Source organism: Vigna angularis, chromosome 2, assembly GCF_016808095.1.
Source record: "Vigna angularis cultivar LongXiaoDou No.4 chromosome 2, ASM1680809v1, whole genome shotgun sequence".
Taxonomy (NCBI): domain Eukaryota; kingdom Viridiplantae; phylum Streptophyta; class Magnoliopsida; order Fabales; family Fabaceae; genus Vigna; species Vigna angularis.
In genome coordinates, this window is record NC_068971.1 from 39,445,356 (window position 1) to 39,463,190 (window position 17,835).

The following is a 17,835-nucleotide window of genomic DNA, read 5'->3' on the forward strand; positions in this document are numbered from 1 at the left end:
TTTGTTTAAATCATTTTTATACATTATAAAATGATCTACAATAAACCTAAACACAAATTGAGATAAAAATAACAACAAAAATATGTCTCTTTATAAGACTCATTAAATATGTTTTAATAGATATTTATATTTGACTAAATTCAACATTTTGATTGACAAGGGCTTTACATAGTCAATTATCAAAGTAAATTTATTACAATATAAGTTTGTACATCTACAGATGTCATGATGTATAATAACTCTTCACCCACATTTAATCACTTGATGTTTTAATACACATAATTTAGATGGTGAATGAATTAACAAGATCTATGTTAATTAAAGAAAATTGTACTTAATATCTAATAACAAATTGTTAACACACCGTCCTAAACATGTAATACGTTTATTCGAATTTATATTATGTATTTTCATTCATAAAATATAATTCCATTTATCCTTAAAATGTCAATCACTAAAATATAAAATACAATCATAACATCACCTTCTTATATTTGTTAATTCGACTTAATTATGTATTAGACTTTCAATAATGTCGTGTGAATAGAAGTATGTTGTTTAACTTATGGTGATTAGAACAAATAATTTATTAAACATTTATTGCTCAAGTTATACAATGTATATTGCTTAAACATCTCATAAAGATTTGATCGATATGTTAGAAATTAAAACAAAGTTTTGGCTAAACTCTCAAAATTCTAACATTTAAGTGACCAATTGTCACTTGAGTAATAAGCTTTAAGGAAAGAGAAGGTTGTCATTATCAATGTCTTAGTCAAATTTTAGTTTATAGCCTAAGTGAAGAGAGTTAACGTTTGAACTTCTATTTGTTAACTCAAACGATAATATTTAGCACTTCAAGTTTATGTTTTTTTAGATGTTTTTTTTTAAAGACATATCAACATTCAAATATAAAAAACATAATTTAAAAAAATCAAATTATTCTAAATATTTTTTTTACTCAAACCAATAATTATTCTAGCAAGTTTAGAACATTCATTTGGACTCAATAAAACACATATTAGTTAATTTAGCTAGCATGATTCATTTTTACTCTTCTAATCCATTGTCAAAATCAAAACCAATGCAACCATTGAAATCAATGAGTTTATCAAATTCAAACATACCACTCAAATTTCAATATGCAATACTATCAAAGATAAAATTAAAAAAATCAACTATAACTTAAAACTACTCTTATTTTTCTTTGACTATTATATATACTTTCCAAATAATAAATATAAAAAAGAGTAGATAATGTAACGTCCCGACAACTCACAGGGACCATCGACTGCCCCCACAGATCACCACCAAGCTTTCCAGTGTGTTTTGTCCTCACTCGCACACTTTTCAAGAAAACTTTCCAGAAGGTCACCCATCCCAGAATTACTCCAGGCTAAGCACGCTTAACCATGGAGTTCTTATGAGTCAGGCTACCAAAAATGCATTTGCTTTTCGGTAGCCTGACTCATAAGAACTCCATGGTTAAGCGTGCTTAGCCTGAAGTAATTCTGGGATAGGTGACCTTCTGGAAAGTTTTCCTGGAAAGTGTGCGAGTGAGAAGATCCCTGTGAGTTGCCGGAACGTTACAGATAACATAAAAAATACAAAAATCTAGTGAAATATGTTCAAACAATTTCAAATTTTATTCAAAGAATAAACTAGTTTAGGAATTCTTTCTCTGAACCAATCTAACTAGAAAAGGGATCAAACATTCACAAAGTCGGAGATTAAAAGATATTAGAACAAATTCTATATTTATACTTAAATGAATTATGATAATTTAAAATACGTAAGTTACTATATGTAATGTGATAAGATTTCAAAAATAAATAAAAAAAGAAAGTCACATTCTTAATAACAAAAGACGTGGTTGAAGGGGGAAAAATGATCAATAAATAAAAAAGAGAGAAAAAAAGGTGGACCAGGCCTTTAAAACTCACAACTCTTACCTACCAAAAAATTTTAAAAACACTCTTTGCTTGGACATTAAATGAAACAAATAATTATAATATTAAACTATTAATTTTTTTTAATTAATCCACAGCGGTGCCCTGATAGCAGTTTGAAAATATAAAATATAAAACAAAAAAAATGTAACTATCGTACATCTTAATCAATATCATTCATTGAAAATCATTTTCATCTCATTACTCGTACATCTTCTTAATGATATACATTCTTTTTATTTCTCATGTCCCTCAAAATCTATTTTAATTTTTTAATTAAACGCTCAATCTTTCTACCTTTAATTAAATACGCATTTTGTACCTAATAATGGAAGTTCTCTTAAAAAATACGCATGAAAACTCTCATAGATGTCTACATTTTTTTTACAATAATAAAAACAATTTCTAGAACAAAAAAAAAGTATTATAACATTAAAAATAAAACTGTATGAAAACTATTTACATACTAGGAGGTGTATATTCTTTGTACATTGGTACGTATGAGTATGGGTTAGAATGACGTGGTGACAGATATACGATGGATTATGTCGTGTAAACAGTGACAAGCAGCGTTGCCACGTCGGTTTTTCTTCTCCTTCGTTTCAGATTACGCTCACACGCGCCGTCTTTCCATAAATAAAACTGCATACTATATTCTCCATATTTGCAAACTCACCATTTTCTTTACCATTTAAGATTAGAACTTTAAGAACCATGGTTTCTTTTCTTAATAATTAGCATGTCTTCTTTATCTTGATTTGATTCCATGGATTTTTTATTATGCTGTTAAAGTGTGTAAACCATTGGCGCTAGAGTATTCGTTCATGCACCCTTTCTTCTTTAGTATTAAATGGATTTAATATAGGTCAAGATTGAACAAGTAGTAGTAAGTGATAGGTTTCGTAATGTTTTCAAGGGTTGTTAAGCACTTAAAGAAAACCCTAATTTAACCAACCTAAAAAATAATCAAGCTTATAAAAACAAAAGAAAATGTACCACCAAATCAATTTTATATTTCAGTTAATTAAAGTAATATTTTTTGGTGTTCGGAATTATCAAGCAATCTAAGAACAGACAAACAGTATCCAGTCCTGTGACGCTACTTGATGTACTCCTCAAATCTCTCATTGGTTCAATTGCCTCAAAATGCTACAAAGACAAAATCAATTATTTCTTATTAAATTTCATTATTCATGCCGTAAATGTTTTTTTTTCATCTTGATTTTAGAACTTGTTGTGTTTCTAAGAAAAAAAAAAAACTCAAGGAGCTCCTTTTCTTTCTCTTTCTCTTTCTCTTTCTCTCTCTCTCTGCATACACTTTCTCTGTCCTCTGTTTTTTTTCTCTCTCTCTAGTTCATTCACAGGATCTTGCTTGGTCTTGCTCTCTTTTTTCAAAAAGCAAAATAATCAGGTTTCTGAAACTGCACTAACGCGTATCTTTTTATCTTTCTCTACATATTTCTCTCCTTGTCTTTTTCACTGCTTCTGTGTTTATCTGTTTCTCTTCTGCACAACACCGACCTCTCAACCTTCCCTTTAAGCCCCTCCTTGAATTTTGAGCCACCAAGCTTTCCCTTTTCCTTCCCATTTGGGTTACTTCCAGAACCTTTTCGATTTTCATCATAATGATTCTCTAGCCTCTCATATCAATATCACCTTCACTCCTTTTTCAACTGATTACCAAACCATGGATTCCAATTCCCGTTACCAAGTTCAGCAACAACACCAACCCAATTCCGGTTTACTTCGCTTTCGCTCTGCCCCCACTCAAGTTCTCTCCAACTTCAAACAAGGCGAAGCTTCTTCCATCAACGCCAACCCCTGGGAGGGTTCTGAACCACTTTTAAGATTCTTCAATTCCGGCGACACCCTCGATACGACATCCCCTACCATACGAGAATTCGTAGATAACAAGGATTCTAACGAGAATAAACAACCGAAGGAGTCAACAATATCGTCGTCGTCCCCATCATTATCACCTCTGAGTCGCATGAATTCCCAGCAAGGTTATAGTACTTCTGTGTTACCCTCTCGGTACCCGAGGCATGACTCGACAGTAACTGTTTCTTCATCTATGATGGTGGGTTCTGTGGGAATGGATCAGGGTGGCAAAAGCTTTAATCCCAATCTTCTCAGGCAGAGTAGCTTCCCTTCTGGCAATTTCTCTAACAGCATCTCCTTTCACAACGGTACTGTACTTGTTCTGTATTCAGTTTTTGTTTACTACTTTTTATGGCAGATTTTAGGGTGTCCGTACGTTTTGTTTAGCACCAAATGGAAATTGTTCATGCCGAATGAAATCAATCTGTTGAAGATGGTGGTGGTAGCTTATTCAACTGCAATTGCGTGTTCTGACTTTTGAAATTAGACAGCAAGGATATGATGAGTGGTTAGACATATAAGATTTATTTATGATTCCCAACGTAATAATTTGATTTGGGAAGAGTTCTATAAACACTTAATGTCAACAAAGCGCTTGTATAACTTTCTAAAGCTGTGGTTTTTGTACGGAACAAATAACATATGTCAATATTTGAACTTTAAGCTTGTCTTTTCATACTTTTTGTAGCAACTTCGGTTTGAGGACTTTAACTTTGCCATACACATTGACATGATCTTGTAAAAAGAAACTCTTAATTCTCAGAATATGGTTAACCGCAAAACAACACATGTTATGGTTGTTTTTCAACTTGAAGAGTTCCATATTGAGTCTGGAGAATGAATTCAATTTCGTAATATTTTATTATCTTCAAAAATATGTTTCCGTTTTGAAATTTGTCTAAAAACCTTGTTTTTTTTCGTGTGAACTTAATCATGTAAAAGTGAGATTTGGTTTGTTTTTACTTATGAACTTAATTTTAATCCAAATTTAACGTTACAAATTTTAATCAACAAATCCCATATATTCTTCCTTGTTCATTTTGCGTATCAAAAACTGGAGATATGCATTAAAAATTCTGAAAACACGTTTCCAAATTTTATACGAAGATAAACCTAGTTGTCACTGAAGTAGTTTCAGTTCATGTTGAAAACTGCAGGGTACGATGGTATGAGAGGTGTTGAAAACTTTGGTGGTGTTAACGGCAGTGATGGTGAGCATAGAATATCTATGAACAGAATGAAGAATCACATTAGCTTCTCACCAAGGAGTCCTTCTTCTTTGGGAATTTTATCACCAACCTCTAAAATGGGCACGGAGGGTCTTAGGGTAACTAGCCCCGAGGATGGTAGACATGGAGGTAGCAATGGTGACGCTCGATATTACGGCCCTGGATTCCCTTATACTTCTTGGAATGAGACGTCGAACCCCAAAAGACAGCGAAATAGTAATGATGAATTACTTTCTGAAGCTCAGGTTTGTTTGGGATTTTCAATTTTCTTGTTGTATTGATCCGAACTTTTTTCTGGTTCTCAATACAAATATGTTCTCATACACTCAGAATGGAGACCTGGGAAATCAAGTTCATTCTCTTTCGTATCATTTGAGTTTGCCGAGAGCATCCTCGGAGATGTTTGCTATGGACAACTTGCTTCAGTTTAACGATTCTGTTCCTTGTAAAATCAGAGCAAAGAGAGGCTTTGCTACTCATCCTCGAAGCATTGCCGAAAGGGTAAGAGAGTATCATGTTATCTGTTTGTGCCAAAACTTGTTTTCACAAACATTTGGTATGGTGAAGTTCTATCGATTAAAATGAAATTGTGTTCCTTTGCCAAAACTATAATAAGAAATGATGATTATGTGAAAAGATTATTCTAACAAGTACTTGTTCTCAGGTGAGAAGAACTAGGATCAGTGAACGAATAAGAAAATTGCAAGAGCTTGTTCCAAACATGGAGAAGGTCAGAAATAAAACAGAAGTTGATTTGCCCTTGCATTGTTTTGTGTTTGGAATGTTAACATTCTTGAGTTATTGGCAGCAAACCAGCACAGCAGAGATGTTGGATTTGGCTGTAGACTACATAAAAAATCTTCAGAATCAATTCAAGGTACTCAAAGGGAGAAGTTATTTGTTAGAACCCCATAGTCATATAGCCATGCAACTAATGACTCTTTTCATGCATGCACTGACATTTTGAATACCTTTCTGCAGAATCTGAGCGAAAGACGAGCTAAATGCAAATGTATAAACATGCAGAAACCAGAAACAGATAAAATTGCTTGAGTTTCTTTTGTACATGTGATGAAAGGAACTATGCAAACATGGACCCGGGTACTATATTTTGACGTGATGAATCACACGAACAATAAATCAAATAGTTTAATTTTGTAATTTTTTATACAAAAATTGTAATGAATTATTTTAATGTTATTCTTTTTTTCCCCTACGTGAGTTGCTTAATATTGAATTCATGCATTATAAATGAATATATTTTTTTTCAGTAGAAAATAGCAAAGTGATGCAGCTGTGACCTCACTCCACCTTTGGATCCTTGTAGAGATTCAAGATATGGTTAGAAAATCTGATGCAAAAGGTTGACACTTACACTCAAAATAGCAAAACAGGTTGAAATTAACAGCTGAAAGATAAAGACAAAAATAAAGTAAGTTAAAAGGATATCATTTTCTGAGAAGAAAATCATTTAAATTTGGATTTTTAGGGGTCTATTCCATGAATGATAGGAGCAAATATTATTATTATTTGCATCAGGCCAAACTTGTTTGTATTGTAACAAGTCTTGTCGATTAGAGAGGACATAATATCCAAAATGAAACTCTTGAATACCTAGTGCAATTTGCTTCAGTGGATGAGCTAAACTTGTTTGGACTGACAGGAATGTTAGTTTGTACAATATGTTTATGACAAATTTGATCCAGAAAGCCTGAAACCTGTTATAGAGGAGTATGTCTTCATGAGCAACACAACTTTGGATGAATCACCAACTTCTTTCCTATACTTTCACACACACAAAAAAATAAAATCTAAGAGTGATTTATTACTTCTTTTGAATATAAATTAGCTTATTTTGATTTGTTTATATGAAGAGGAGGAATAAATGTCTTATTTTAATTACTTTATTTTTTTAGCTTTCTACATAATATGCTTTCTGTAACATCCAAATTATATAATAACAAATATTATATAATATAGACGTGAACATACCAATAAAGAGAACAGTCGGAGTATGACGTGTAATTAAATGTGAAATTACAGTCATCCAGAAATAAAAGAAACTGAAATTTTAAAGTTGAATAGTTGAAAGGATTAAACACTACAAGTGTTCAATTCAGGAAATTTTTAAGAAGACTACTCCGCAACATCAGTAACCTCCAGCTCTTGCTTCAAGAGAATCTCTGCGACAACATCTGCTCCCATCCAAGTGGATGATCATCGCCAAAGGAACATACCCAAACAGCACAAAAACAATGCAAGGGTGAGCTAGATATAAAAAGGATGTTATACATATAATACATTTAATTCATGTCATCATACATAGATACATATAAAGGAACAATTAAAGCATGCTCATTGAACCACAACTCACACATCTTTACGTTTGCATAGTTCTGTTGGCACTTCCCAACACTATGCAAGGTAAAACCACAACTCACGACTCCTCCGGATTTGTATAACTGTCGAACTAACAATCGTCTTTGCACTTGCATAGTTCTGCTGGCACTATCCAACACTAGCAAGGTAAATCCTCAACCTGCCTATATCTGCCATTAAAGGCTATAGACAAGGACCTCCCTCTACTCTCAGCACTGACACTATTCTTCTCTATGTGAGCATGAACAATGTTTTGAGTGTAGGGATAGACGGACCGATCCTAAGTTCACTACAGTTATACCAAACAACCACAACACCACATAACCACTTGTAGTCATCTCTCCCTAAGATGTCCACTTCATACTCACATTCATCATTTACATTTACAATCGTATCATCACAGTAATTTATCATATTTCATACATTCTCATATTTTCACATACATCACATCACAACATATATTCCAAACATTTGTACACATAATTCAATTTAGAATCCAACATTATTTGTAGAATACTATTTGAACGAGCACTATTCACCAAACACCAAGGAACGAACGCTACTGGACGAACGCCATTTTCCAAACACCAGGCCGAACACTGTTTGGACGGACGTCATCAGATCATACACTGCCAGGTCGAACGCTCAAAACCATCGAACACCATATTGAATTAAACACTGTTTGTACAAGCGCTCAAATATAAAACTTCATCAGGACCGAACGCTGCCTAGGACGAGTACGAACAAACATCATCGAGAACGACCGTTACATGTGAACGATCATTAACCAGAAAACATCACCAAGATTGGACGCTCACTAAGGATGATTACTAACTGAAACTTTAACAAGACTGAACGTTCACTAACACATCGAACACTTTAGAATGAAGCCTGAGACTAACTGGTCAAGATCTACACCAAAACTGAACGCTTACAATCTAAATCTCAGAATACCTGATCCAGGTCGAACGATATAAAATCAATAATCACATAACAATACCGGACGCTCATGATTCAAATTAAGACTATCAAATTAAAACATAACGATCAAGATTGCTACTCGAGAATACCAAGGTAAGATCGAACGCTTATACTCACTAATACACCAAGGTTGAACGTTTAAGATTCAAACTTAAGAATATCGAATTAAGGCCGAACGCTCACAATCACTAATACACCAACACCGAACGATTAAGATTCAAACCTAAGAATTGAAATTAAGGACGGACGATTTACAACCACGAATGCCCAATACCGAACGCTTAAGATCACTTCCTGAAATTTAAGGACGAACGCTTACTACTACTATGACATCAAAACCTAAAATACCAAATTAATGATGAACGCTCACAATCACAATTACACTAAGGCCGAACGCTCAAGATGGAAATCTAAGATGCTAACTTAAAGCCGAACGCTCACCGTCAGAATTAAACTAAGGCCGAACGCTCAAGATGGAAATCTAAGATGCTAACTTAAAGCCGAACACTCACCGTCAGAATTAAACTAAGGCCGAACGCTCAAGAGCTAAACTTCATAATATCAAGTTAAGACCGAACGCTTACTAATACCCAACGCCGCACGTTAAAGATTTCAACCTAACCATCCAAATTAAGACTGCACACTTACAATCACTTATACACCAAGAACGAACGATTAAGATCCAAACCTAAGAATCATAATTAAGTCCGAACGCTTACAAGTTAAACTTGAGAATACCTATTTAAGGACGAACGTCTAGGATCACTATTTCACGAAAACCGAACGCTTAGTTTGGCCGACCACTAATTGGTCGAGTGAATTGGACTAACGTCCCATTTTGACTCACCAAAATTGGGCGTACGCGCGTTCTGCAGAATTCTGCAGAATCGCACCAGAGTTTCCAGAAAACCTAGAAACCCCATTTTTCATCCCCTTTTTCCCAGATTTGCATCAAATACAGCATATTTCAACAATCAAACAAAAGATTTAGCTCCCCTTACCTCTTGAAGACTTCCTTGGATCTTTCTCCAAAAGATTTGCAGTAAAGCTCTTCACTCCTCCGGATGCAGCACCCAACACCCTTCTTGAATCTATCTCTCCTACGACTTGCGATCCAAGGCCTCCTTGCACTTCAGCAGCTCCGAACTTCACCCTCTCACAGATATGCAGCAAGAATTCCACTCCTCCAGAAATTCAGAACCCAACACCCCCCTTGAATCCGTAGGTTCTTTTAAAGGGAAAGAAGATCGTGCACTGGTGCTAGCTGGACGAACCTCAGCCGTCCCACCTTCCATCCTCAGTGCCCAATCCACTTAAGAAGGTGATGATGGTGTTTCCTTGGTGGCTGAAACACTCAAGGTGGGGAGACCCACCACTCACATCTGCTGCTGAACAAAGCCAAAACAGTGGTACTTCCACTTTTGCTGAACGTGCAGCCACCCACATGAGGCCCACCCCCACCACATTTTCTTTTCTAAAATAAAAGAATGTGAGGTCCTTACACTTTCTCTATTGTCAAAAAAATTATCTCCTTAAGTATTCATAAAAATATTTTCTTCTCATTTAACTAAAATTATCCCAAAATTGGTGGCTTAAGACACTTACAAAATGCTTCTAATTCCTTAGAGATAGGTTTACGTAATCTAATTTTATATCACTAATTAAACTCAACACTAATAATCTACTATGTTCGAAAAAAATTCCAAATTCTTATTAAATCAATACTTTTATTATTAAAAAACAACAAAGATAAATGCAAGAGAAAATCCAAACAAATTTAAACTATAAAGAGCCATTTATTCAAAATTAAATAAAAATTAATACAATTGAAGTTTAAAAAGTATAAGATTTTTTTATCAGAAAAATAAAGTATAGGAAATGTAACACGTTATATCTAAAGTAATCTTAAAAATTATGTATTAAGGACAATAATAAGGATGCTTTGACTTCTTGTTGACCTCATCATGTTTTTTCATTAACTGTTATTTTAATTCAAAAAACTATATATTATATATTATTTGCATATATACTGAACTAGTTTAAGGTGTTCGGTATTCAAGACAGTGAAGATTGGTAATAAATGATTGGGCTACATAAAAACACCCTTCAATGTTATATTTTAGAAAGGATTTGACAAAATGATAATATATACACGTATTTTGGTTATTCCTTTCATTCATATGATCATTTTTTTTTAAATTTGAAATCAAATAATTTAGATTATTAATTTGGTTTCTCAGTTATTAAATGGTTGAATTTGGATTCTGACAATTTAAAATTGATGTAATGGAAATTATTTCATCCAATTGCAATAAAACGACGTTGACTTATTGTTTTTTCGACAATATGAAAAATTACATCTAGTCATCATATAGGACCCATTCACTGGAAAATTTAAACATTATTGATTGAAAAGGCAACATTGCATTAGTTTTAAAAGATAAAAAAATTTAATAGTTGAAAGACCAAAATGATATAATTAAATAAATTGACAGATCAAATTAATAATTTAGTCAATTTAAACCTTTGAAAGAATACAAATGTTTTTTCTTTTATCATTTAATAGTAGCTAGTAAATCGTCAATAACATGCTTAAATGAGTTTAAATTTTCCATAAAAAAATTCTTTCATAAGCCTAAATTGCAAATAAACTAACTTCGTAGCAACTGCAACTATTATGTAAATATCACATGTTAGTTGATAAAAAAATAGCTCATCACACATGAATTGATTCCATTCCGTTTTGGCGGCTATTTATTTTATGCTTGCTTTCGATTTATATTTTAATATATATTTTGGATGCATACGTAAATTACGTATCATGTACTTGGAATTATTATTTTAATGAAATGAATTGTCATTTTTAATTTAGGGTTAGGATCAGATAAAAAGACTTGACTTTAATTTTTATCATATTACTGATAAAAAAAAATTATCTGCAACTTAATCTCTAGATGTTATTCACTTACTATTTTTCGAAAAACAAAATATAGAACTATCTTTTTATTTAATTGAATAACTCATATCATGTATCGTGGCGGTTACATATATCATAAACATCACACATTAATTGAAACATTTAAAAAATATTGAATAATCAATTTTTTAAATAAATCTTGAATGACAATAGTTAGAATATGCAGTTGGCAAGTTCCATGAGTTTTCCAGTGACTTTGTACTATAAGAAATTGGATTCTATTAATTTTACCAAAAAATAATGCGATAATATGAAATATTATATGGAAAGTTTATTAGCCTGATGTATAATGTTAATATGATGATATTTATCAGTTAAATTTACATTCTTGAGAGGGATTTGTTTCTATGTACATAAATAATGAAATTGAATAATCATTCACCTAATTATTGCTAAAGGACTTTATCATTAGAAATCCCAAATATAACGTCTAATTAAATATTAACTAATTAATACAATTATTTAAAGATGTTTATAATATGTTTGGGATTTTAGTTTTTTTGTAATAGATATTATCTTACTAAGACCAAATTTGCTATGACAAGATCCAACTCATCACCCCCAATATGCATCCAAGAAAATAGGAAATAAACATAACAGTATTCTGAATACAAAAACTTTAATTACTTGAATTGTTTTAAAGGTAAAAATATAGTTTGTAATCATCATGAGTGAATTAAACATTAAGAATTGTAAATTAACATAATAGGGAATTTAATAAAGAACTAAAGGGTGGCTTATTAAAAATATAATCATTCCTCTCGAAGTTACAAATCAAGCAAGTGAAATTTAATTGCGTGCTTTTATTGAATCCTGCCAGTAACATTGGTATATTTGAAAATTTTTCAATTACTATATGCACCTCAATGAGATTCTTGCTTCGAAAAAGTTTATTGGATTTTTTTTTTTCATAATCAATATAATTCACCACTTCAAACATGAGTAAATAAATAGTTTTGATTAATCATCTCTTTAATAGGTTTGTTAAGGAATATATTTTATTATTATAGAATGAAAAAAAAAATCCCTAAATATAAACGTCTAATTAAATATTAATTAATTAATATAATAATTTAAAATTTGTTGTAAAACAGTTATGATTATATTCTTTGTTGCAGATATTATATTTTTCTTTTTAAAATATGATATTGGTAGAGTTATTCATCGAAAATAAATATTATTTTAAATAGTTTTATTATTATAGAATGAAAAAAAAAATCCCTAAATATAAACGTCTAATTAAATATTAATTAATTAATATAATAATTTAAAATTTGTTGTAAAACAGTTATGATTATATTCTTTGTTGCAGATATTATATTTTTCTTTTTAAAATATGATATTGGTAGAGTTATTCATCGAAAATAAATATTATTTTAAATATACTTATGATCATAGTACACATTTTCAAAAAATGATAGTACACTACCTTATTTTTATTGATATTAAGATAATATTAGTTGTTAGCAAATAGTTTTATTAATTACTCGTAAAAAAACGATTCGATTAGTTTAAAAGAACTATGCTTGTATTTATTTTTTTCATTATAATTTAAAAATACAATAGTCTTTGTATTTATTTTTTTTAATCTTAAGAATTGAAAGGCCGAAAACGCTTAAGGCCCAATATAAAAAAGCCCAAGATTTGAAATAACGAATATTCGAAGTGAAATTGAATCTACGTTGGTCCCGCGCATAGCGGGATTTGAAATTCAAAATGAGCCGTTTCATTTTTTCGGGAGAGAGGAGATAGATAGAATCCAGGAATTGAATTTGATTGAGATTCAGAGTTTTGGGGAGATATAAGTGCGCCTTTTTTCAATTTCAAAATTTGCCAATTCGGTCTTCTCCCAAACCCTTGTTCTTCTCTTCTTATTTCCTCTCGCCAAACCCTACCTCCTCCTCCCAACACCACCACGGCACCACCCTCTCCCTCCGTCCCCTTCAGCCATGCCCCAATCACGTGACCGTCGCTTAACCTCCGTCGACCTCGCTGCCGCCTTCGCTCGCAACCGCGCATTCCTCATCTACAACGACCCGCCGCCGCACCGAACTCCTCCAAGAACTCTGCCCCGGGGACGCGCCCGTGCTTTTCTCGGCTCCGAGAACACTCCTCCCTCCGCCCGACGCACAAGGGGGCGCGTTTCTTCACGTTCTCTGCTACCAGCTTGGTACCCCCGAACACCACTGCGTGACATCACTGCCGTCGCTAGGGTAAGTGTACATCAAAGCGCCGTCGTTTTCGGTTCTTTGTTTGAATCTTTTTGCTAAATGTTTTCTTTATGCGTTGTGGTTTAGGCTATAGAGAGAAGGAGAGCTAGGTTAGGGGAAGTCGAAGGCCAGCGAACTGAAAGCACTGTTTCTACGGCTGACCAAGTAGTTCTAGAACCATCGGAGACTGCTTCTGCCTCCGCTGCCTCTACCTCGAAATCTCCGAAGTCTGTCGGAGTTAAGCTTCGTACACCTCTGGGCTGCAAAGTACCCAAGATCTACCTCGACATTTCTGAATTACCCGAAGGGGAATCGGAAACCCTTACACCGCAGAAGAAGCTTTTGAACAACATTGACCAAGTTCAGGAGGCTGTGCTTGAAGAATTGAAGAAGCTGAAACGAACTCCCAGTGCGAAGAAAGCGGAGAGGGAAAAAAGGGTGCGCACTTTGATGTCCATGAGGTGAATTTTCAATTTTATGCAGTTTTGATTCCGATTGTGACAGGATTTGGATTATACAGAGGCTGAACAAGGGTATTAGAGTCATTTTACTACATTCGGTTGGTTCGTGCAACAGTGTTTTCTGTTTGCTCAGATTGGATCTTCTTCTCGAAGGTGCAAGAAGGATATTCTTTATAGTTTTGATCTAACTTCTTGGTTAGAAATTAGAACTTGCTTTTAGCAGTGTTGATATATAGCATGCCCCCTTGTTCTTTCCATCATTCTTTGATGGTATTGGGTCGGTGTTGTAGGTTTAGCTGTAAGTCTCAGTCTCTGTACATATTTCCCATATCTTCTGATTTGGAGGTTTCACCATTGTACCATTGGTTAAACTGTTCAGGAAGTCTATTGATTCTTTTTTGGCTTCAATTTCTTCCCTTTGCCATCAATTTTCTTCCATCAAGTTACCCATTTTGCTCGATTGAGAAACTGAAATCTGTTTCGCCCATTTTCGCAAATGGCTTTTGTTAAATTTAAAATATTTACAAATATAACGTCTAACTGATCCGTTAATTCGAACTGTATTAGGTAACGGATGAAATTATTGAAATTGAAGGGGAAAATAACAAAATTGTTTTGTTTTTAATGTATTTGGACTTTAGAATTTTATGGAATCGAAAGCAATGGAAGGTTTACATGGCGGTGAAGCAACGGCGAGAACCGCATTTGGTTCTCGTTTTAAGGACTCTGAAATTTTATCCTTTTCTGAACTGTCTTTAGTATAACTGTTTTCAAAACCGTGTTGATAATTGAACACGTGAAGGTAATTAATTAATGATTGGGCAGTTTCTTCTGTCTTTTTTTTTTTTACTAAAATGTATCATAATTTTTGTTGAGAAAGTTAATGTTTTAAATACTTGTCATTGATTCAAGATTAAAATGATGTTTCTTAATCCAAATGATTGTAGAGACGAATAATAATCTGAGAAAAAAAAATTAATTCTTCATATAATAGCTTTAAATTGTTTACATACATAATTATATTTTATATATTTTATTATTAAATGATATTTAACAACATATTATATTATATATTTAAGAATGCAATTATACTTAAATATAATATGTAATTAAGTACCATTTAATAACAAAATGCATAAAATATAATCATAATACCATAGTGACAAGGAAAAAAGTTTAAAACAGTGAATTGTTTGAGTTTTTAAGAATGAAAAGTAAATAAAAAACTAAGAAAGGTATACTTATCAAAAGATAGTTTATGGCTAAAAATAACTCAAGTTAACATTACAGTGTATACTAGCATAATTTTGTGTATACTTTATTTCATATATATATATATATATATATATATAGTGATAATAATAATAATAATATAAAAATATAATAGTTCTCGCATTTACAAAGTATTTTTGAACTACGATTTTCTTAATCCTATTCAACGTTATAAATTTTATTTGTTATGTTATTTGGTTTATTACCAAATATAATAAATTAAAGATTTTAATATTTTTATTTTTATAATATTTTTCACATATATTAAATACAAAGCAGTTAACTAAAAATATATATAATATTATTATAACTTATAATAGCAAATTATATATGTATAATATTCTTACTAAGAGATATTACTAATTTTTAACAAATTATTTGTAAGTTGTATTTTAAATTTAACTTCTTCCATAAATTTTACATTAAATATATCTTATTAAATATTAACATTGGATTCATTATGAGAGTTATAATTTGTATAATTATAAGGTCAAAGTAGTTATTTACATAATATATACTATATAAATACATGTCTCTTATTATATTTATCAATAATACAGGTATTTATCAATAATACAATAATACAATGATATCTTACCACAAATAGATATAAGCTCACCAACCTCACACATACACAAACTTATTAACAATACAATACATAATTACTTTTCACCATTGCATATCATTTGAACAACTTTATCTTAGTTAAGTGACTTTGCATCCTTATAAAAATGCAAACATTTTCATTCGAGCAATCTTTCATCACTTTAGTATAATCAGTTGTAGAAAAATAATAATTGATTGTTCTCTTTCTCATTCAAGTGGTTTCTTGTCGCTTAATTGACTAATTTGAGAGGAGAGATAGTTGAGTTATTCCTTGTTCAAACATTCACTTATCGTTTAAGTGACTAATGCTTGAATGTCATCTTAATGCTTGAGTTATGATACTTGTTTATATAATCTATCAGGTCAAAATATCAAACAGAATCTCAATAATACTTGAACAACTACACAATCTCATCAGTACTTGCACAAATATACTGATGTTTGAGCATCAATACGCAACTGCGTAGACTCACAAATTTCAAAATTTCATTCATCATTACCTCAACTCAACCCTTAAATAATATCTTATTGCTTGATCATTATTTGCTCCACAAGAAAGATAATTAATTTGACATCTGTCTCACTCAAACTTGAAGCCATAATTTGAGTAGTATGCCTTATTATTTGAACATCCATTTAGTACTTAGCAACATTAAGCAATACATATAATAATGACTTGTTTGGTGGTAAAAATTTACTACTTAAACAATATAAAAAAAATTATAATATAAATTTAAACTCATGTATCACTTTCCAAACCATAATTTCATCCCTATGATTATCTCAACTTCTTACTTAAAAAAAAAACCATGTTTTCAACTCTCAACAAAAATCACATATTAACTTATATTCCGTTCTTAATCAACTTAAAAATTAAAAATATCTAAATAATGTGCTATTAAATAATATGTAGTTAAGTTCCCTTACTTACTGGGAGGTGAGTCATCAACCATCAAATCTTACTCTATACTTAAAAAAAGTCCAATTAGGTTTCCTACCTTAAATCCCTTTATTACCAACATCTCTCGTTTATCATATGGAAAAGAAAATACTTAAACCTTAATACATAACAAAACACTTAACTTTCTCAAGAAAGTAATAATTATCTGAATTTATCAAGTAAAATGATATAATACATTTGAAAAAGATAAATTTTAACTTCAAAATTGTATAAAAAGAATTAGAAAAAGTATATTATTCTTCCATGATATAAAAGTGGATTTTTCATATTGATCCTTCAGAACTCAACCCAATTAAAAATGTTTTTCTATAAACAAAAACAGTATGTATTATTCAAATAGTACCAATAGGAATGAATATTTGCAATAGTGGAAGAGGAAAAGCACTTATGTGACAGACTGAAATGTTTTCTTTAAGAATTCATGTGAGTTGCTTAATTGTTCAATGGTGTCATTTCACATGTAATGGATCTTGGTCAGACAATTTGTTAATTAAAAAAATTATCTTTAATAGAAAGGATCCATCATGAATATTTAAATTAAGGAGGAATCAAATAAATAAATAAACATAATCAAAGCAGAATAAACAGAATCATGGTTATCTCTTTCTCCCTCTTCCACATCTAAGTCACGGCGTGAAACTTCATCATGTTAACATGTATACTGCTCTTTAAAACACCGTATCATTGGTTGATGCAGATAACATAAAAGAACTAATTTTTCCAAGGTTAAATTAACCAAGATAATTTCAATAATATTAAATCAAAATTCAAGAATTGTATAACATTAAGATAAAAACCAGAATCAAGAGAAACGATTTTTTAGTGCGTATTTTAATTAAATAATATCTTTGATGTTTTCTATAGATAGCATGATTATACGTAATATTTTTACTTTTAAGATATTAAAAACAGTAACATATTTATTTATT

The 17,835-nt window shown here is 31.6% G+C and overlaps 2 protein-coding genes across 4 annotated transcripts; both read left to right on the forward strand.

The window, feature by feature from the left end:
* Positions 1–3,230: 3,230 nt before the first annotated feature.
* On the forward strand, positions 3,231–6,721 carry LOC108327055 (transcription factor bHLH130). 3 transcript variants are annotated; one of them, XM_017560742.2, is made up of 7 exons: positions 3,231–4,138; positions 4,988–5,304; positions 5,390–5,560; positions 5,724–5,789; positions 5,868–5,936; positions 6,041–6,160; positions 6,331–6,721. In XM_017560742.2, exons 1-6 carry the CDS (start codon positions 3,637–3,639, stop codon positions 6,110–6,112), a joined length of 1,197 nt encoding a protein of 398 aa, XP_017416231.1. In that variant the 5' UTR covers positions 3,231–3,636; the 3' UTR covers positions 6,113–6,160; positions 6,331–6,721. The 3 variants fall into 3 exon arrangements, with proteins under 3 accessions (XP_017416231.1, XP_017416232.1, XP_017416230.1); XM_017560743.2 differs by having other exon boundaries at positions 6,334–6,721; XM_017560741.2 differs by lacking the exon at positions 6,331–6,721 and having other exon boundaries at positions 3,232–4,138; positions 6,041–6,275.
* Positions 6,722–13,163: 6,442 nt separating this feature from the next.
* Positions 13,164–14,475, forward strand: LOC108328398 (protein POLYCHOME). The gene is made up of 2 exons (XM_017562264.2): positions 13,164–13,609; positions 13,694–14,475. Exons 1-2 carry the CDS (start codon positions 13,346–13,348, stop codon positions 14,069–14,071), a joined length of 642 nt encoding a protein of 213 aa, XP_017417753.1. The 5' UTR covers positions 13,164–13,345; the 3' UTR covers positions 14,072–14,475.
* The last annotated feature ends 3,360 nt before the right edge of the window (positions 14,476–17,835 follow it).